Source organism: Podarcis liolepis, assembly GCF_965112155.1.
Source record: "Podarcis liolepis genome assembly, chromosome: 8".
In the NCBI taxonomy this organism is placed as follows: domain Eukaryota; kingdom Metazoa; phylum Chordata; class Lepidosauria; order Squamata; family Lacertidae; genus Podarcis; species Podarcis liolepis.
This window is the reverse complement of record NC_139560.1, coordinates 19,001,765-19,023,633: the sequence shown is the minus strand read 5'-3', so window position 1 is coordinate 19,023,633 and position 21,869 is coordinate 19,001,765. Positions and strand designations below refer to the sequence as shown.

Here is a 21,869-nt window from a genome sequence, read left to right as displayed (position 1 = left end):
TTGCTGTTTTTCCTTTTGTTATTCTTCTGAATGATGCCATGGCCTATGGCTAGTGCAATAAAAGTCGATGATGATGATGATGAATGCACAGAGGATCATGGCAGGTGAGTCACAGAGAACCCGGATAAATGAGAATCGACGTAGCTAAGAAACTGAAGTAGAAATCAGAAAATTCCTGATTTGAGTTTCACCTCTGCCATGAAGTTGCTTTGTCTTTGGGAAACCGACTTCCTCTCAGTCTCAGCTCCCCCTTCACTCATTTGCAACATGGCAACAGAAATACGGGATTGCCGAAAGAGTTGCAACCAGTGCCCTTTGAGCACTCTAAAGTTCAATGTGTCTGTTAGAAGGAAATCTCTGAAACCTCTGAAAACATATCACAATATACAAACGCATCTAAACAAATGATATTGAAGCAGAAAACCTTGGCAAGCAGGTGGTGCTCCATCCATCTGTAGCCTCTCTCCCAGTCTACATGTCAGAATCTCATTACCAACTAATGTAAAGCCTGGTAGACACTGGTACCTTATTATGTCCCCTATTTGATAAAAAAAAGGAGAAAGCTGTGATTAAACAACAATTAATGGGGACTTTTGGCACTGATAGTCACACTGAGTAATGAAGTACCTTTCCCAACATATATAGTTTGCAAATGACCACTGGCACAAATAGCTTTGATTAGACACAGGAAATGTTGTGGCAAATGAGCAGACACATTTATCATTTCTTGCCAGCTCTACTATTAGTATGACTCACACATTTGGATGCTTGTTAGTCTGTGAAGCAATGCAGCAGAATGGTGGAGTTTTAAAAGCTTTGCATTTTTTTTAGTAGTCATGACAGTAATTAAGAGGAAGCCATCAAGTACCCTTATCCCCGCTGTCCCTCCTCAGACATAATATACATTGTGGTTAGTACATGGCTTTTTGAAATTAAAACTGTAATGGAAAAGATTCAAAAGCAACTTTTGAAAAAACTTGACTATTATTTTTAACACTCTAGAGTCGGCACCCAATGGGTTTCATAACATTGTATTATTCATACTTGTTTATTTATTAAACAGATTTCTAACCTGACTTCACAAGGTGGTTTACAAAACAAAACTAAAAAGGTTCAAAACACGAGACATCATAAGTACAAGCCAATAGATAGAACAGATTTCAGTGACAAGTGCCAATCAATTTTAAAATGACCAGTCAATATCTCCATGTGACACTTTAATTTACCTTCACCATCCCCAGAAAACACACAATGCTAAATAGTCATATATGTAGGCTCAGCATTTGCAGTTGGATGGGGGTTTTCTTTTGTTTTGTTTTTAAAAAATGGTTTTTACAGCAGGTGATCATCCAGCTGAACAAGCAAACAGGTCTTAAAGATAAAAGGGTCTTGTCCATTCAGCCAGGTAATTGGCTGCAGTAAAGCCTCTCCAATTGCATCTGGCTGCATGCGCCTTTCTCCCGGATCTGCACATCTTGCTGTCTAGGATTGCAGCCAAACCCTGCTGGCCAGATGATTAGTGCCACAGAGTAAAGAAGGCTTTACACCACAGTCAACTGAAAAGTCTCAGTGGGACTGTACCATTTCCCAGATTGTGCTAAGAAGTGTCACTATCTTGGAAATAGGGATACATCTTGCATACATGTGGATTGGCCACAAAACAGCTGGGATTCGGCTGTTGGAAAATTGCTAAAAGTCCAGGAAAATCTGGACTTATGACAACGCGTGTCAGAAATGTAGATGTTGGTAAATTTCCTTAAAAATAGCTTACAACTTCCCCCTCTTTTTTTGAGATTTCCAACAACTTTGGCCAAAAACTTCATGCTTCTTTAAATTTTGCAAAAAAAAAAAATATTCAACAACTCTCCTATGAAATATGGCAACCCTGGCAAACAAGAATTGCTTCTGCCATTTGCTGGAGTGAGTGTCCCTCTGTCACCTGGGTTCTCCACAGATGTAAGTGGGATTTCTGTTATTCCCTCTGTGTAGCACCCAGCCATCTTGGGCAGTTCTGTGAAGACACAGAAGGCTGCTAGCAGAGGGGAAGCAAGCGTTAACTATTTCTGTACCTACCTATGGGAACAGCTAGATCCAATGACATGGAGATAATTCTTGTTTTCATATTTAGATAATACAATGGCAACAGAATCCAGAAAACGGGCTTTGTTAATGACAGTAGAAAGCCCTTTCACTGATCATGATCTCCTTATATATTAATCGTCACCTTCCACCAAACTGCTGCTAGAAATCATAAGCCTATGTAGTTGCACCTTCCAGTTGTCTGAACCTCTGATTATCTAGATATTTTACAAATTCTCAAGGGTCTTTAGTTCATTTAAATTGTAGGCTGTTCTAGCATGCAAAGCCACATGAAATTTTTACGTTTGCCCATAGTGATACGGAGCTTAAGCACCACAGTGCTTGTCTGTGCACATTCAGCAGTTTTCTTTATGGGAGGAAATATATGTTATTTATGCTTAGATTGACTATACCTATTTCAAATTCATCATCCTCAGTCAGAATTTCAGCATTCGGTATAGCAGGTGGAGGCTGGCACACTCGAAGCTGATATGCTATGAAATGCATAAGACACAATGATTAATTTGTTGCTCTGTTTCATAGGATAACAACTTTTATAGCCTTCTCTTGAAAGTACAGTATCAACATCTAAAAGCAAACTACCCTGATTCAACAGGGCTTGGACTGTTAAAAAAACACCTCACATTCATTCCCAATGGGGATTGTCCAATTATCACATATGTTGGGGAACCTGGTGAAGGCATTACTACAAGTTTGTGGGCAAAAAAGAAGAATACTGTACCAACTCCTTTGCTCACTTTGAATAACAATCTTATAAATGACTATGGCATAACCCTACAGCTTCCTCTAATGTTCAACTGATCAGAAGAAAATTTGATATAACACTACCCCTTGTTGTAACGCTCAGTTCAAACATCAGCCCCTAGAAACAGTTCCTAACTTGTCGTAGCATTACTTTTGGCATGTATTCAAGCACTCTTTGAGGATATTCAAGAAACCTTATGGTGGACTTGCTTCTTTTCTGCCCTTTGGACATTTCTTTCATCCCACCAAATGTGAGAGAGTGTCTTGTTTTTCCAGCAGCATCCCTGCTGAGATAAGGCACCCCCTATCTGCACTGTCTCAAAAAATGGAAGACTTGATGAAAAGGTCTCTTCCTTAGCTGTTCATTTTGTACTGTGGATCTCTAGTTGGTTTTTGTTTTTAAAATGGTTTTTAAAAGCCATTTTAAGTTGTTTTTATTGTATGTTTGTAAATTGCCCAGAGTCACCTGTAAAATGAGATATAAGAATAATAATCCAACAAATGAGGACTAGGGGAATTTCTTGTCCCTTTCTCTTGAGTAATTCATTGTGGCTTGGTCCCTGTGTTTGTGCCACTGTTATGTGAACTGTTGTTGCTTTTTTAGTTTAAGAGGATGAATGGGCTTTCAGTATGCAAAGACAGGCCTTCCAATGAAGGACTGTGAGTCAGTGAAATGAAAACATCACTGTCTAGGATGGTCAGTAGTTCACAGATAATATGTTGGAGTAGTTTCAGCACCGATGTAATCCCATTACTCATGCCTTGTTCTTCTCTTTACAAATCCTATGACTATCCATATTCCTATGCGTTGCAGGCTACCAGTATTTCAATTTCCCTACAACCAGCAATATTACTGCTCTACAATGTGCAGTTAATCTGAAAGTGAACAGCTGAACAAAACACCAATTGGTAGACAATCAGTATAAAGATATGCAACACCAACCGTGGTAACTAAGCACAAAGAAGCCACTCGTTGTGAAGTCACTGTGGAACTTTATCAGTATCTGATTCGAAGTGCTATAGACCGATTCCAATGCAGTGTTGCCACTAAACTGTCCAATTTGAGGAGAACTTTGGTCAGGACCATCCCTAAAAGAAACATAGGCAAAAAAACAACACTACAAATTAAATTTATGCCTTTGCCACACACGCTGGTAAAGAATTCAAAACGTGCTGAAAAGAAGTGCAAATGAGGAAGAGTGGGAAAATAGGCAATTATGTAAGCTATAATGAGCAAAGTTTAGAGAGCCCCTGGTCCTAATTTCAGTGGAACTTCTGCTGAATATGTTTGTGTGCATTCTGAAAAATGAACAGAAATGCACATACATTCACACCCTTTCAAGCCCCCAATTCCACCATCCCTATTTAGTTTTATGAACCTTGACACACTTGGAGGAATTGGGATATTATCAGTCTGTGTCATCCTCACCTTCAAGTCTCTAAACTGGCAGATAGGAAGGAGACCCTATTGTTCCAAGAGTGGTGCTTATACTATTTTTGGACTGCTCCCATCCTTTACTATGGTGTGAAACAACCATGGAATATGTGCACACCACACTTTTAGTGTCCATAAGATTTCTGTCAAGTGTATTTTACAGGTATTTAATGTTCTGAAAACAATGTTTATGGAGCAATCTATATCTCCCCCTAATGTGCAGGTGAAATTCATTGTGGCTGCAGCTGTTAGCATTTGGTCACATTCATGTGATATGTGATCATATTCAGACAATGAAACACTGACATTTGAAAGAACATAAAAATAACAGGCCATTTAAAATTATGTGGCCCCTAACATTCTTGCAGATTTTTAACCAACGCAATACAGGCCAAAATGTCTGCATCTCATTCTGCTCTTTTTCTTTATTCTGAATGTTTGTTAAAATCAAATTTATAGAGGTGCTCTTCAACTGTTGGTTGTTTTTCAACATATTTCTTGATTTGTACAAAGTGGCTAGTTATTTCACAGGATGCTATCAACACTGCTTGAAATTTGAATTGGATAAATGCACTTTTGGGCGGTTTGAATCCCCGTGATGGCGTGAGCTCCCGTTGCTCGGTCCCAGCTCCTGCCAACCTAGCAGTTTGAAAGCACATCAAAATGCAAGGAGATAAATAGGTACCGCTGCAGCGGGAAGGTAAACGGGGTTTCTGTGCACTCTGGCTTCTGTCACAGTGTTACATTGCGCCAGAGGTGGTTTAGTCATGCTGGTCACATGACCCAGAAAGCTGTCTGTGGACAGATGGCAGCTCCCTCGGCCTGAAGCAAGATGAGCACCGCAACCCCATAGTCGCCTTTGACTGGACTTAACCATCAATAGGTCCTTTACCCATTTACCTTTACCTTACCCCATTAATTTGTATAAGGTCATTGCAATGCTGGCAGTTTGATGTACAATTAATTCCAAGCATGGAATCCACCTTTTTCACAGCTGCCAATATATTCATCGTATTACACACCATTATTCAAATTATGACACAAACATTTATATCCTGGTTTGTCTCTGCAACAATACATTTAATGTATAGTGAATGTTGGATTTTATTTTTTAAATTTTTGCCTCTATGTGCATCACTTTCCACCTTCTGACACCGAGCCATTATTATTATATCTGAAAGCCCACACTTCTGAATGGATTTCATTTATAATATAGTTAACAGAAAATGCACTTTGGTACGAATGGTATTGCAAAATTCAGAGCAGTGTGAAATCCAAACATTTCCATTCCAGTCCACACATCAGTCCAGGAGGTCAGAGGATCAGGTCAGCTCATATAAAAATCCACACAAAAAAAGAATCTGCAAGCATCCCTAATTATGGTGTTTATTAGACGATGCTGTTTGTCTTAGATTTACTAAATGTAGATAAACAGCAAACGGGGATGATCAGGTTGCAATAGAAAGAGAAAGGTGACCAGTTTATACAGGCTGATCTGGCTTCAGGAACTGCAGCCAAGATTAAGGAGATGTTTTTGTTTGGCCTTCATGGCTTTTCAGCTTAGCTCGGTACTGCCAGGAACAAGCTCATGGCCATGGCTATTAGGCAGGCAGTGCCATATCTATGGCAAGGTTAAATAAGGATAACCTGAGCCTGAGGTAGATGTCCTGGCAGATGAAGCAGTTAAAACAGACACACACAGATGAATTTTCTCTCTTTCCCCCCTTTATTGTTGTACAGTCTTTCTTTAGTTACTGAGCAACCTTTGTCATACAATTTCCATATGGTGGATTCCTTTCCTTCTCTCTTCTTTCCCAGTTACCCTCCTTGATGTATATATTTATTTAACTGCAATTTAAATTTATTTTGCCTTTCCTCAAAACTGAACTCAGAACAATGCACAACAAAGGTCAGCACATTAAAGACATTACTTAAAAAACAACAACAAGGTATCCAGTCATTTAATTCTCAAAAACTAAATTGTGTCCATCTGAGGAAAAAGTCAGTGGAAGCACTGATCAGGACTTATGAAATATGATTTCATACACTTGCTACTCTTTGCTCTTTCTCTTTCTGAACCCATAAACATAATTTGGCTAAAAATGTATGTTGGCTCCATAACAGATCTGCTTGCAGTTTTATTGCACATAATAGTCTTGATCCAGAAAGAAGTTTATTAGACTCAAAGCTCATTAAAACCAATGGGAGAAGTTAGTCACAATAGCAAAACCCATTAATTTCAATGAACCTTGTGGCCAGTTTCCTCTGGAGCAGGATTCATATATTTAACTTTTGAACCAGAGAGGCCTGATTCACATACACAGTTGACTATTTCAGTCCAGTTGACTAGCTGCTGGCTGTATGAAACAGCTCTATTAAACAATTTAAATATGTGGTAGCTCATTAATACCTACAAGTGATCCTTTGATATTGTAGTAAGGAACATAACTGTATGAACCAGGAGGTATTTACTAGTGACAGTTCTCTATGTTGAATGCCATGACAGTTATTGGTAAGTTTCTGTTTCTCCAGGTTACATGGTATTACATATGCATCACAATCTTATGTATATGTATGGAAAGGGAAGTGTGATTGTGATCAATAGCGTTTACTCCCATGTAAGTGTTATAGCATTTTAGACTTAATCACAGAGTAATTTGCCATATAATACAATGCAAACATGTCATCCCCGAAATGTAATTCTGTGGAGCATGTTTAAGTACATCTTAAAGTACAGCTACTTTGCTGAACAAAAATAAACATTTATTTTATTTTGCCCCACTACCTTGCCTCACCAAAGCAAGGCAAATCAAGAAGATCTTTTAAACATTTGTGTTCCTAAGCATGCCAGATTATAAAACAAATGAATAATGTTAGCTTCTGCTTACCAGACAGTTATGAAATCATATATTGGCTCTGTTTGAAGGACTGTAAAATTTATATAAATTCCATTCCCTGGTGGTACTCTTACAAGCCAAAAACAGTCTTGGAAGTTTGGGTATTCATCAGGATAGCTGGGAGAGTATATTGTGCCATTCATTGCTGTAATATTTCCTCCACAAAGAGCTGTGAAAACAAACAAAACAAAACAGATCACCAATAAAAGTGATTATGTGCACAAATTCCATCGTTTCTCAATTCTCCAGCAGCCTTAACTACCATGTGATATTGCAGCCCACTAACCATCCCACTCTCTCAAGAAGACCATTTCTGATTCAGCTCAAATTTGTCAACAGACTTAATTGGAATACAGTTAATAAAGAGAAAGTTTGCATGAACTAGTACTTTTCTACTGAAAACATACCTTCACACCTTGGCAGAGGATGGTTCCAATTACGACTTATCCCATGAAGGCATGTAAGTGCTGAATTGCCAATTAGAGTGTACCCAGGAAAACACTCAAATGAAACAGTCTGCCCAACAGTGAAGTCAGTTCCGATGACAAAACCATTGCGAAAGGGTCGTGGATCAGGACAGCTTTGCAACTGATATGCTGAAATGAAATAGTAAGGATATTTTCTATGCACCAGAACAGGAGGTCTTTGTACATATATTTTTCTTTTTAAAATATGTTTAAAATAAAAGACCATATAAAAACTTCCAATATGTTATGATGCTGAGTATACTCTGATCAGTCACAACAATGAACCTAGTTTACCTAACATTTTTCCACACACACTTGAAATATGCATACTATCACTGGTTCTTGTTGTTTTATTTACTAAAATAAAAAGCCACAGAAATGAAAGGATTATATACCCCACTTCCCAGGAAAGTGTTCATAGAATCATAGAATCATAGAATCATAGAGTTGGAAGAGACCACAAGGGTCATCGAGTCCAACCCCCTGCCAAGCAGGAAACACCATCAGAGCACTCCTGACATATGGTTGTCAAGCCTCTGCTTAAATACCTCCAAAGTAGGAGACTCCACCACACTCCTTGGCAGCAAATTCCACTGTCGAACAGCTCTTACTGTCAGGAAGTTCTTCCTAATGTTTAGGTGGAATCTTCTTTCTTGTAGTTTGGATCCATTGCTCCGTGTCCGCTTCTCTGGAGCAGCAGAAAACAACCTTTCTCCCTCCTCTATGTGACATCCTTTTATATATTTGAACATGGCTATCATATCACCCCTTAACCTCCTCTTCTCCAGGCTAAACATGCCCAGCTCCCTTAGCCGTTCCTCATAAGGCATCGTTTCCAGGCCTTTGACCATTTTGGTTGCCCTCCTCTGGACACGTTCCAGTTTGTTGGAAGACCCTGTTCTGCTCAAAGGGAACTAAAAGCAATAATGTGGTTCTGCCAGCACAACAGTTCCCTTTGTGTACAATTGAACTTTCCCTTTCTCTCCTGTTCCCTCCAGTACTCAAAATCAGCTCCAGAAGGTTGGGAGGTTCTCTGGAGCAGAAGGGCAGAAGAGGATTCGAGAGGAAATGGAGTTGTCATTTTGTGAGTAGATTTCTGCTTTCACATCACTGGAGGCAACCCAATATGTCTAATCTGCTACCATGTGCAAAAATATCTAAAGAGTACAGATGGGAGGCTTGAATACACAGTATTATGCTTTCAGATTTATTAAATTTATTATTTATATACAGCTTATCCATTCATATTTTTAGGGTTGCCATATTTTGAAGAGCAAAAAACAGGACACATTTGCTGATTTCAACTTTAACTATGGATCTTTATGGAGATTCTCATCATGAAAAAGAGGATGTGTCCTGGAAAAAGAGGGCATATGGCAACCCTATATGTCAGCAATGTCCAACCGGTCGACCATGAATGAGAGGTAGATCGTCATGGTGTTCCAGGTTGATCGCAGGAGTTAAAAAACTGATCGCCCTGTTTCTCATTAGTGACCCCGGTGCTATTTCCCATCTCCGCTGCTGGTGCTGCTTTGAAAGGTGGTATTCGCTGCGTTGGCAGCTGAGTGTGTGAAGGAGGGAGGTCAGCTGAGTGTTGAGCTATCGATTTTATGCAATAGTTCCCCCCAAAAGCTCAAAAACTCTGCTCATTCCCCCCTTAAAAAAGCTCCAGAATTTTGGCAATGACAATGGCCAGTTTTATTATACTGAGAGTAGATCACAGTCACTCGAGAATTGGAAGTGCCTGCTATAATGTGGTCTACATAAAAACAAACCACAGAAAATGAAATAAAACAATAAAATTATCCTAAAACCAAGCACTGCTGGGACTATAATGTCTTACCATTTTGTCCACACTTTGCTTGTCCTGCGGTTTTCCATTTGCCCTGTGGCCACTTTCCCTAGGAAAATATGCTCTTTACTGCTGAATCGGAGCAAAATCTGATTGACGTTTGTTCTGATTCAGAGGTAAAGAGTGGGTTTTCCATGGGGAAAGTGGCAGGACAAGCGGAATTGTGGATGAACCCTAAGTCATACACCGTGCATCGAGATGCCTGTCTACTCTCAGTTCCACAGGCTTGGCTCCACTATCCTGAGTGTATGACATCTTTTCCCCAACTGTCCTTGCACCCAGGATATGGCTCTCATCAAGCCACAAAGGCTTATGGTACTCCTACTTCCTTAGGAAGCTGGTGGACGTTACAAATACTTCCAGTCATGCTAAAGCAATAACCTACAGGTAGAGTTTGGTTTTCTTCACTGATCTCTCCTTCTTCCCACAAACCTTGGTCATTGCCTCATGCCCTTCACACTGACCCCTTTGCCTTCTGTTTAGCTTTTTCTCATCCTCTGGATAAAACCACATATTTTACAAGTTTCTAAAATAAGCATTTGAAATCACTCACCTTGATATACAATATGAAACCCTTGTTTGTTCTGAGAATAGTCACTGTGAAAATATAAGCTAGTTTCATGGGTTGTACTGAAGAGAGAAGCTGGTATTTGAGGGCCACTGAGTCTCCCAATGACAGTACTAATATCTGTTGATCCACTTCTTACTTCCAAGTAATCATGGATCGTCTCCGTTGAAAAATTGGCAAATTGCAGATGAACACCTGAAAAGCAATTTTTGATAAACAAGTATGATGGAATATACCAACATTTGGGGTAGTAATAATGCATAGAAATATATGTGGTGATATCCAACAACAGTCATTTTCGGAGTAGACCTACTGAAATAAATGTATTTAAATGAAAGTATTGATTTTAATGGGCTTTCTCAGAAGAAGAAGAAGAAGAAGAAGAAGAAGAAGAAGAAGAAGAAGAAGAAGAGTTGTTGGGATTTGATATCCCGCCTTTCACTCCCCTTCAGGAGTCTCAAAGCGGCTAACATTCTCCTTTCCCTTCCTCCCCCACAACAAACACTCTGTGAGGTGAGTGGGGCTGAGAGACTTCAAAGAAGTGTGACTGGCCCAAGGTCACCCAGCAGCTGCATGTGGAGGAGCGGAGACGCGAACCCGGTTCCCCAGATTACGAGACTACCACTCTTAACCACTACACCACATTGGCTCTCTGAGCATGACTTAGCTATCACCTATAAATTCTGTAAAAACAACAACAGCAATCATGAGGATGTCATATTACTGGAATGACATGCAATCTGATTCTGATGTTTTCATTAGGTGACCACATTTTACTTAAGTCACCCAGGGAGCAATCCTATAGCATACCTTCCCCCATCCCAGGGACCCAGTCAGCAAGGCTGAGCCTGATGGATCTTAAACTGGTGTAAGCCCAGAAAAAAATGTTACAGGTAGGTAGCCGTGTTGGTCTGCCATAGTCAAAATAAAAAAAATACTTCCAGTAGCACCTTAAAGACCAACTAAGTTAGTTCTTGGTATGAGCTTTCGTGTGCATGCACACTTCTTCAGATACACTGAAACAGAAGTTGCCAGATCCTTCTATATAGTGAGAAGGTGGGGAGGGGTATTACTCAGAAGGGTGGTGGGAATGGGTGATTGGCAGATAGCTGAGATGAGCCTGTTGACGACTCTTAACGACTGCAATAGGTCTTACAGGAAAAGGCAAGGGGTGAGAAGGTGAAAAATGGCTTAGTCATGTATAATGAGATAAGAATCCAATGTCTCTGTTCAGACCAGGTCTCTCCATGGTTTTCTCTCATACCAAGAACTAACTTAGTTGGTCTTTAAGGTACTACTGGAAGGATTTTTTTTATACAGAAAAAAATGGGAATTCTGAGGGTGTGGCAGAGGAGCGACTTAGGTTGGATCCTGTCTCAGTACCTGGCAACCCAGCAAAAGTTCAGATAGCAAAAAGGGTGCTGTAACTCAAAAACTATTTTAACAGCTTAACTTTATGCCACCTTCTTTTGTATAGCATTGCTCCCTCAATCTCTAAACACATTAATCATCACATGAGTTATATAAATAGAATTTAAAACATTCATTCTGACTCATCTGGGTACTGAAAACAACTTCTAGATCAAGTTTTATCATTACCCTTTCCCCCTTTCTTTTTAAAATTGATATGCAGATTTCAGTTAAATTGGAAAGTAACGTTCCCTTTGCTTCTTGCTGTGCAATTTTGCCTCCATACAATACTTACCCTATTGCATTTCCAAGGAAAGGTTTTGTTTTAGCTATAAACGTGTATATAATTCATCCCATTTGCTCTGAGTCTCTGGGGTAGAATCAGTTGAACGAATGTATGAAATAAAGATAATTATTTTGGGACCTTTTGAGGGACTATTCCATGTGGCAAGAAAATAGATTTACAAAATGATGCTTATTTTTACATCAGTTAATAATTTTGATACCTCATAAGACAAATTTACTGCAAATTACAGTAAGAACCAAACAGTTTCCATTCACTGGATACAGACCTCAGAAAGCTGTGGACTTATATCTCATTGAAAATGATTAAATGAATGCATTCCACTAGCATTAAAAGTACATTATGTATCTTCAGCTGAGCTGGAGATTCACTGCATCCTAACCTACTCATCCTGGCTGATCTTGCATAGGATTGCCCCTCAGTTAGGACCATTGATTTCAATGGGTCTACTCTAAGTAAAACTTAGGTGACTACCACCCAGTGAACAAGTTGGACTTGTGATCTGAGTCAATATAAACACAGCTTCCTCTGTTCTTAAAATAACAAACCCCAAAAGCTTATATGTTAATAAAGGAGAGATACCATCCAAAAGTAAGGTATATATTTATTTTTAAAAAGCACTTACAAGAACAAGTGTCAAGCAATAATAATAAAAAGTCACACTGATTAATACATACCAAAACCAATGGGAAGTTTTATAGTCCATGTACAGTCCAGACTGCTAGGATAGTTCCCAGGAAATCCCGGGCTAAGGATGACTCCGCTGAAGTCTGACATAGAACCACCACACTGTGCTACAAAAGGAGAGAGAAGTATAAAGACATAATGCAAAACAAGATTAAAATAACATTTAAAAGTTAAGCTTGCTTTCTCGGTTTGCTAAATATGTGACTTTTTAAAAATGAAAATTTGAATATTATTTTATGTGATGAAGAACATGGCCTCTAACAGGGGGTTGCCAAAGGGGCACCCCAATCCTAACGACAAGCACTGAGGTGTTGGCATGCTGCCAGGTACCCCAAGATTAACAGGTGTGTGTGTGTGTGTGTGTGTGAGAGAGAGAGAGAGAGAGAGAGAGAGAGAGAGAGAGAGAGAGAGAAATCTAAAGAGGAGAAACCCATCCCCACCCCCAGCAAATAAAAACAAAATCCAGTGGGGGAATAGAGGATGTTCAGTGGCCATAGAATGCTAGGCATCAGTTGGGGGGGGGAGAGAAATGAAAAATGAGGGGAGGTGGGATTACTTGATTGATTTCATTTCTATCCCTCCCTCCCTCCTTTCCAAAGGAGCCCTGGGTGTCTAAAAACAATGTAATAAAAGTGATACAATTAAAATACTGTTGCAGGTTCCACTTGTGCTTTATCTTAAATGTTTCATTGTCTGCTGTTCTTTCACCTTTGGAATTAAAGTGTTGCACAAAAGACATACCTAAGCAAATTGGAATGGGATAATTCCATCTTCTTACTGGTCCAGGCATGCAGGTTATATGTGAATGCCCCTGTAATGACAAGATAAACGTTTTCAAATTTAGCAGTCTACCAATGCAGTTCTGTACTGCCATGACTGATCATTACAATGTTGTTTCCCATCTCACTTCCTACAAAAGGAAGTATTAGGGAGAAAGCATGTCAGGTCCTGGACATTGGAACTGACTAATCAGGTTCATGGGCTTGGACATCTGAATAATAAACCACAAGTACCTCATCTTTATCAAGCTAGGTGTGCTCTACTGGAAATGGCAATTATATGGTTCAAATCACAAAGCTGAAGCTCATTACTATACATTTTATATTGCAGACACATCATGTGAATGTTTAAAGGTAAAGGTAAAGGTACCCCTGCCCGTACGGGCCAGTCTTGACAGACTCTAGGGTTGTGCGCTCATCTCACTCTATAGGCCGGGAGCCAGCGCTGTCCGCAGACACTTCCGGGTCACGTGGCCAGGGTGACGAAGCTGCTCTGGCGAGCCAGAGCCACACATGGAAACGCCGTTTACCTTCCCGCTAGTAAGCGGTCCCTATTTATCTACTTGAACCCGGGGGTGCTTTCGAACTGCTAGGTTGGCAGGCGCTGGGACCGAGCAACGGGAACGCACCCCACCGCGGGGATTCGAACCGCCGACCATGCGATCGGCAAGTCCTAGGCGCTGAGGTTTTACCCACAGCGCCACCCGCGTTCCATGTGAATGCTTACTTACAAACAAATCAAATTATACATATGCACACTAAATAAAATCTACCTGGAGAGAATATCCTTGATCACACTGGAAAGAAACCACATCGCCAACCATGTATCTGTCTCCAACTTTAATTCCACTGTTGGGGGTCTGAGGTTCAGGGCAAGAGTCCAAACCTATAGCTGTGAAAAGTTAAAAAACTTAACAATGACAAAAAAAAATTCCTCCATTATAGAAACAGATCCCCAGACATATACAGTACACAGTTGCTCAATTTGTCACACTGAGATTTATGACAGAAGAATTGCAGCTATTAAGTGGTGCTTTTCAGAACCTCAAAGAATGCTTTCCACATCATACTGCACGGCAGGGGGCTCCTGAATATTTCAGAGGGTTCTGGGAAGTGTTTTAGGATAGCCTTGCCGGATCAAAATAGCACCAGGTACAAAAGGACGGTAAAGGTGCCAATTGGCAACTATACTTCAGGAACCAGACTGCATATGCATGTAAGTCTCCAGCATTCACGGTCTGGTACAATGCTTCCATCTTCTCCCTCTGCATCCAAGTGAACAGCATCTTAAACACAGACACCAGAAACTATAGTAGGATTATGTGGCCAGTTCTTGGAGCTACTCAGTTAGAACCTCAGAGCGATTCGCAGTTGTAAATGGGAGGAGTGGGAGTGGAGCAGCCCATCTCCTGGGAAGCTAAATGGGATCCTCATAACAGAGGGTCCTGGTTGCGCTCGGGACCCAAGAGCTCACCTGACAGGGTTAAAATGGGGGGAGAGGAGCAGGAAGTCTTGGCCATTCCCCTGGAATCATGCCAGGCTGTTTTAGCCAATACCCAGTAGGTGACGTGATCCCAGGGGCTTTAAAAGCAGCAGTGTGATGCAAGTGGGGCACTTGCATTTGCATGGCTGAACACCCGCCCACCCTCCCTTGTTTAGGTAGAGTCGCTTGGCCTTGCTTTGGTTTGGGTCACCTGTTTTGGAACAGGGGCTGGGTAGGAATTTTTTCCATTTGGCAGATTGGCTTTTAGCCATTTGGTTTTTGCCTACCCCTTAGCAAATCGTCACAATTTGTAAGGTGGTGGTTAGACATTGGCTCAGCTGGATTGTGGGGAGGGGAGGTGAGGCCATCACCTGCCCCTCCAGGAATTGGGTATTCCGTTAAAGGAATCTGGGGGTCCTGCATCTCGTCCGAAGTCCGCTTGAGGGGTTAGGGCCATGCCAGGACCACAGGAACCCCGGGGTGAGCTTAGTTTGGTCCTCATCGACCTTGCTCCCTCATTTGGTTTACCCCATTGGACGATCACCCTGAGAAGTGGAGTCAGTTATAGTGGGGAGTCAATGCCTAAGCCAATACTGCTCACGTGATTGTATTTCAATAAAGTTGTGGCCAAAATTTGCCCAAAAACTTAAACTAATATAAGTGTCTGTGTGTATTTATTTTGGGGGTGGGTCTTGGGGCCTCAAGATGCAAACAGCGTAGCCTTGCAGTAACAGGAAAGAGTCAGATTGAAATAAATTGAAATTGAAATACTTTATTGTCACTTGTACAACTTGTATACAGTGAAGTTACATGAACACCCGCCACTCAGCTCTCTTAGTCTTAATTTCCCTCGTTTACTGATGCACACCCACCAAACCCGTAAGTCAGTTGCCCTGTTGTTATCTTTTCATTCAGCAGCCTAACAGCACACAGATAGAAGCTGTTCTTTGCCCTGTTGGTGCAACTAATCATGCTTCTATATCTTCTGCCCGAGGGCAGGAGATCAAGAAAGTGCCGGCCAGATGTGACTATAGACTAAGGACATAAGAAGATCCTGGTTGGATCAGTCGAAAGAGCAACTGTAATCAACAAATTACGCTAGTAGGACAACAAGAAGTTTTGTAAGGAGAAATATACGAAGTGTTACAAAGTAGAAAAAGATAGAGATATTGGTTATGAGTTTGAAATGTCATAGGGAAGATAAGAAATGCATACTGAGAGATTAGATTGGAAAATTTTCAGACAGGATTGCTAGAAGTCAAAAATTTGAATAAGATGTAAAAGTATGTTTAATTACTGTTGAAAATTATATGTTTAAAAAAAACTAATAAAAATTATATTAAAAATAATAATAATTAAATAAATAAATAATAATAATACTCTAACTCGGGCAGAGGGCCTTCTTGGTAGTGGTGCCCGCCCTGTGGAATGCCTTTCCATCAGATATCAATGAAATAAATAACTACCTGATGTTTCGAACAGTGTTTTTCAACCACTGTTCTGCGGCACACTAGTGTGCCGCGAGATGTTGCCTGGTGTGCCGCGGCGGTGGCGAGGAGAGGCCGCCCAGCACGGGGCTCTCACCGTCTGCCTGCCTGGCTGCCTGCGAGCTCGGCAGGCAGCGCCTCCATCCGCAGCGCCCGCCTCGCGGCTCTCATCTGTTTAACCTTGAAGTCCCCCCCCCGGCGCGCTCTCCTTCCTCGGCGCTTCAAGCGGCGCTCCGGCTCCAGGGGGCGGAGGAAGAAGCTCCCGGGCTCCGGCGTGTCCTCCCGGGCGAGCGCCACTCGAGAGCCGCGAGGCGGGCACTGCGGACGGAGGCGCTGCCCGCCGAGCTCGCAGGCAGCCAGGCAGGCAGACGGCGAGAGCCCCGCGTGGGCGGCCTCTCCGGGGAGCGAGAGGCGCCGAGGAAGGAGAGAGCGCGCGGGGGGGGGGCGGACTTCAAGGTTAAACAGATGGACGTTGTGACCACAATCAGTTTGAATCCCTCTTTTTTTTCTAAGAAAATAAACATTTTACTGTTTTTAGGTATTCTCGTCTTATACCCATTCATGCAGTCCAGTGTGTTTAAAGAATAATTGGGTAAACAGGGTGGGAGCAAAGCACCCCTTTGGAATTATCCTGTGAGAGGATGTTATTTTAAAGCACCTGTGTGCCATTTGGGATGTCTGTAGAGTTTATTTTTCCACATTATAAAAATATTATACTCTCTCTTCTCAAAGGCAGATGTAATATTTTTAACAAATATTGTCATGAGTAAAAATAAGCCTAAGGTTTTTTTTTTTTAAAAAAAAGTCAAATTTTCGCCCACTAGGCGGGCGCCGGACTGTGTCCACCCTATTTCCCATCCATCCTGGGTGGGGATCAGATCGGATGGGATCGGATGAGAGCGGACAGGCGGTCTGCTCTCATCCGATTCCCCATAGAGAGCAGCGGGGCTCTGACATCTCCCTCTCTGCACACAGTGGTGGTGTGCCTCGTGATTTTTTTCATGAAACAAGTGTGCCTTTGCCCAAAAAAGGTTGAAAAACACTGGTTTAGAAGACCTCTGAAGGCAGCTCTGTTTAGTGCAGTTTTTAATGATTGATGTTTTAATGTACTTTTAATCTTTTGCTGGAAGCCGCCCAAAGTGGCTGGGGAAACCCAGCCAGATGGACAGGGTAAAAATAAATTATTATTATTATTATTATTATTATTATTATTATTATTATTATTAGGCAACAAAGCCAGATGAAATGAGAACATAGTCCAGAAGATTAAATACTTATTTACAGTTACAAATTGCAGGGGGTTGATGGTGTGTGGTATGTGTGTCTTTTAGGAAAGCATATCCACCATTATTCATCTTCTCATTGAGGAGCATTGGTTATTTTTCTTTAGGAACCTCTGATTTCTAATAATTGTCTAGGTATCAATGGCAAGCGAACCAATTTGGGGAGAGTGATTTGAAAGACCTGAAAGGGCATTCTGCAGCATATCCACAGCAATCCCTGTGAGCAGAGAGGAGAGTATGAGTTCCTTTCAAAAGACAAGATTCCAAAAGTGCTTCAGCCACAAGTTTAATAATCATAAAGATCTCAAGTGTTTAAAAATTAAGCATTATGTTTAAATATTCAACATGAAGGACTTGCTTCTGGTTGTTAGGCCAGCATTAAAATTGGCTTAAAACTGAATAGGCATCACTTGCAAAAGGGTTCCCATGTTGCCCATGTCTGAAAAGCTTGCTTGTAAAGTAACATTCAGCCAAGTCAGATATGCCAATTAAAAATAAAATAAAAAGCCTTTTCAAATTACAGCTCACATAGTGAAAATTACTTGTAACTATTGGAACTTCTGCGGCTCTGGACTAGGGAAATTGCTTGGGGGTTCTTTGAAACTATTTATCTTAATGCTGTTTTGGAGACTTAGCACAGCTGTTAATGGAACCTAAACAACTGAAAGTAACAATCTACTGTGTTCACTTAATAAAAACCTTGTTTAGATGTATATTCAGCTTAATCGGAGGACCATTTGTGGCCTTGTGCAGAATAACAATATGATAAATTCTGATGAAACCATGCTATTTATTGTGCAGCACTAATTACTTAACCATTTAAACTTGCTGCTTGTTGAAATCACATAGGAATTTATTCCATGGTTCAACAAAGTTACAATCCATAACCCATCTGCAGCCTCTATAAGGTTAATCATTATGCGCAGGCACATGGGATGTGCACGTTTAAATCATTATTTGGCAAACGGCCTAGCACATTTCACTAAATCTTAGCTGAACCGATCTCGCAGCACAAGTGTGAAGATATAATTAAATAAATGTATAACTGCAAATCCTTGGAGTGTGATGGCCTGGGAATCAGATTCAGAGGCTGAACCTGAGGAATCCCAGCCTGCACAGGAGTCCCCGCCTCCAGGACCAGCTGAGCCGGGGCTGGGGCTTGTACCTGAAGGGTCCTCACCTGTGCCAGATCCTCAGGAGCAGACACCAGCTGAGTCTGCTCTGGCTCCGGAGGTGATCGAGGACCCATTGCCTGCAGGTGCTCCACTCTCAGCCCCGTCAGGGGAAGAGGTGGTTGCCTCTGGGTCCGGTAACCCTCCAGCCTCTCCTGAGCTGCAGAGGCTCAGGGCAGAGAGGCGGAGGGAACTAAGTTCTTGCAGAAGGAGTGCTTGCCTCCAGGCCAGGAAAGGTGAGTCACCTGTGGACCGGGGCTGCCCTATGCCTCGGGGCAGATAAAAGCCAGCCAGCCCAGTGTCAGGTTGCGGGAGCAACATTGTTGGTAACCTGTTCCTGCCTGCACCCTGTCCTGCTCTTCTGCCAGAGTTCCTGACCTCACCCGACTCCTTGCCTTGGACCCCGCTTCAGTCTTGACGGACAGCCTCCATACCACACCCTTGACCTCGGACTGGGCCATGCCGCATGGTAACCCCCCGAGACCAGCACAGGAGTAGGCAGAAAAGAAATGTAACATGCATGCCCACCCCCGACTGCAGTCACAAGGGAGACCTACAAGGGCTTGGCTCTACATGGCAATTTTGAATCCTCTCTCTTTCCAAAACTATTGGAAACAAGCACCACCATCTCACTGTTGGGATTCACAGAATGCTGTGTAAGATAATAAGTCTGCAGGCTTGAGTTTGCTAGTTGATGCAACAGGCTGATGCAATACTTTCTATGGAGGTGCTGGGTCAGAATGACTCAGCAGTAATGTGCTGACAGTTGACTGGCTGCCAACGGTTTAAAAGGGAAACCTGTCCAGCAGTAAGGTGGTGGTGTAGAGGAGTGTGGTCAGAGAGAAAGGGTCTTCCTATTTGCCTTGAGGTGCAGCCAGGTGCTCTGTCTGACTGTATGAACTGCTTCTGTAGATATTTGTATATATACAGTGGTACCTCAGGTTAAATACGCTTCAGGTTACAGACTCCGCTAACCCAGAAATAGTGCTTCAGGTTAAGAACTTTGCTTCAGGATGAGAACAGAAATCGCATGGCAGCAGTGGGAGGCCCCATTAGCTAAAGTGGTACCTCAGGTTAAGAACAGTTTCAGGTTAAGAACGGACCTCCAGAACGAATTAAGTTCTTAACCCGAGGTACCACTGTATAGCTCACAATAAATAATACTGCACTGAAGAACCTGGAACTCTGAGCATTTCTGCTAAAGCGCCGCGAAGAATTCGTGACACTCACCCACCCTCATCCTCCTCTGGTGAAGTATGGATCTCTCATAAAGTGAGTGGCAAAGTTTGGGCTCTCAAATTTCAGTGGCAACTTGTGCAACACTAAAATTTGGTGCCCCCAATCTCCCTAGCTCCATTCTACAGCATGCTTGTGCCACCCCAAGCTGGTCATGCTACCCTAAAGCCACCTCTGATAAGGACATCCTGTAACTCTACTCATCTCTGAATATCGAACAAAAGTCTCTTCTTCTAGCTAGGGTCATGGTGATGTTCAGTGTGTACACTACCCCGCCTAACAATACCATGAAATGCAGCATGTACAAAACTGTTACATGTCAGCTTCCATTTAAAAAATGATTTCCCACCATGGCACAGAAACAGGGTTATACAAACCTGTTTTCACTGGTTTCTCCAGCCATTCCTTTGAAGCCCAACTTTGAAAAGTAACTGTCTCAACTGAGGAGGAAGGATGGCTATGACTCTGCACCCAGGATAAAGGAAAAACTCAAGCACCTCAGATCATAGCTGTCAACTTTTCCCTTTTCTTGCGAGAAATCCTATCAGAATAAGGGAATTTTCCTTTAAAAAAGGGAAACGTTGACAGCTATGCCTCAGATTTTAGCAGGTATTCTCTGCTTCCCTTTCAAGTAACTTTGGCCTCAAAATATTACACAGCAATATTTTAATGCATTTCAAAAAAATATCTCTATATCAATTTAAAGATCTACATATCAGTTTTCCCATACTCAATGCAGTCTGCATCCAAATGTAATTAAACACAATTCCACCTTTTAAAAACAATAATTAAACATGGAATAAAAACAAAAAATCCTAAGGCAGCCACTGAAGAAAGTCTGAGCAGCCTACAAATTGCTTCAACAGTTGAAAGCCTTCAAAAATACACAGATCTCACAACATCCCTAGAAGATCACAAGAGGATAAACAGTCTTTAACTGTTATTAGGGGGCTGATTTCAAAGCCTTGGAGGAATTACATAAAAGCCTTGCTCTTTCCAGTGCAAAGCAGGGCCTGATCAACTACAAGTGTGGCAAGGACTCCTACAATCTCTAAGGTACATTGCTCCCAGGTCCTGAAGGTTTTAAAACCCAGGTGGGCAAGCTGTGGTTCAGGATAGTCATATTTAGTTTACATAGAACACTTTGCCTCTGGCTCTGGCTCCCTCATATGTACCCCATAGATTAGGTCTGGGAATATGAGGCCCGAGAGGGGGGGGGGGAGAGAGAGAGAGAGAGAGAGAGAGAGAGAGAGAGAGAGAGAGAGAGAGAGAGAACAAGAAGTTTCTTCTCCCTGGTTTAAGGGTAAGCACCAGCACTCCAATTTGCTCCAAAGGGAGCTTTTACTGGCAAGCAAATTGCAGGTGTGGATTGGAAGTGAACTTGCAGGACGTTTGTGTGTGAAGTCTAAAGGCCCTCAAACTTCTATTGCTCCATACCAGGGTACTGATCTCAATTGGGCCCCACAGCTGCTATTTCTGAAAAATAGAAATAAAATCTCTGTACTCAAGCAACATGTTCCATATACCAAAGTATATGTGTATTTTACCAGTTTCTCCACAAGAATATCTGGGGGACTTTGTCAAAAGCCTTACAGTGGCACCTCAGGTTACATACACTTCAGGTTACATACGCTTCAGGTTACAGACTCTGCTAACCCAGAAATAGTACCTCGGGTTAAGACTTTTGCTTCAGGATGAGAACAGAAATCGTACTCTGGCGGCACAGCAGCAGCAGGAGGCCCCATTAGCTAAAGTGGTGCTTCAGGTTAAGAACAATTCCAGGTTAAGAACGGACCTCCGGAATGAATTAAGTACTTAACCCAAGGTACCACTGTACTGAAATCAAGATACACTATGTTCACAGCATTCCCCTGATTCACTGAGAGTGTAACTATATATATATTATTCATCTGGCATGAGTTGTTTTTGAGAAGACCACGCTGGGGTCTTATTTTCCACAGCATC

The 21,869-nt window shown here is 41.8% G+C and overlaps 1 protein-coding gene across 5 annotated transcripts in view; it reads right to left on the bottom strand.

The window, feature by feature from the left end:
- Window positions 1–21,869, bottom strand: part of CSMD3 (CUB and Sushi multiple domains 3) — a 591,548-nt gene that overhangs the window by 83,778 nt on the left and 485,901 nt on the right. For all 5 annotated transcript variants that reach the window (XM_083516438.1, XM_083516434.1, XM_083516435.1 and 2 more), the window contains 9 exons: window positions 14,017–14,135; window positions 13,206–13,275; window positions 12,455–12,571; window positions 10,049–10,258; window positions 7,584–7,772; window positions 7,168–7,345; window positions 3,788–3,933; window positions 2,493–2,573; window positions 425–538 (listed from right to left, as the gene is read on the bottom strand). In XM_083516438.1, the coding sequence (XP_083372564.1) occupies window positions 425–538; window positions 2,493–2,573; window positions 3,788–3,933; window positions 7,168–7,345; window positions 7,584–7,772; window positions 10,049–10,258; window positions 12,455–12,571; window positions 13,206–13,275; window positions 14,017–14,135 (1,224 nt within the window). The remainder of the gene's footprint in view (window positions 1–424; window positions 539–2,492; window positions 2,574–3,787; window positions 3,934–7,167; window positions 7,346–7,583; window positions 7,773–10,048; window positions 10,259–12,454; window positions 12,572–13,205; window positions 13,276–14,016; window positions 14,136–21,869) is intronic.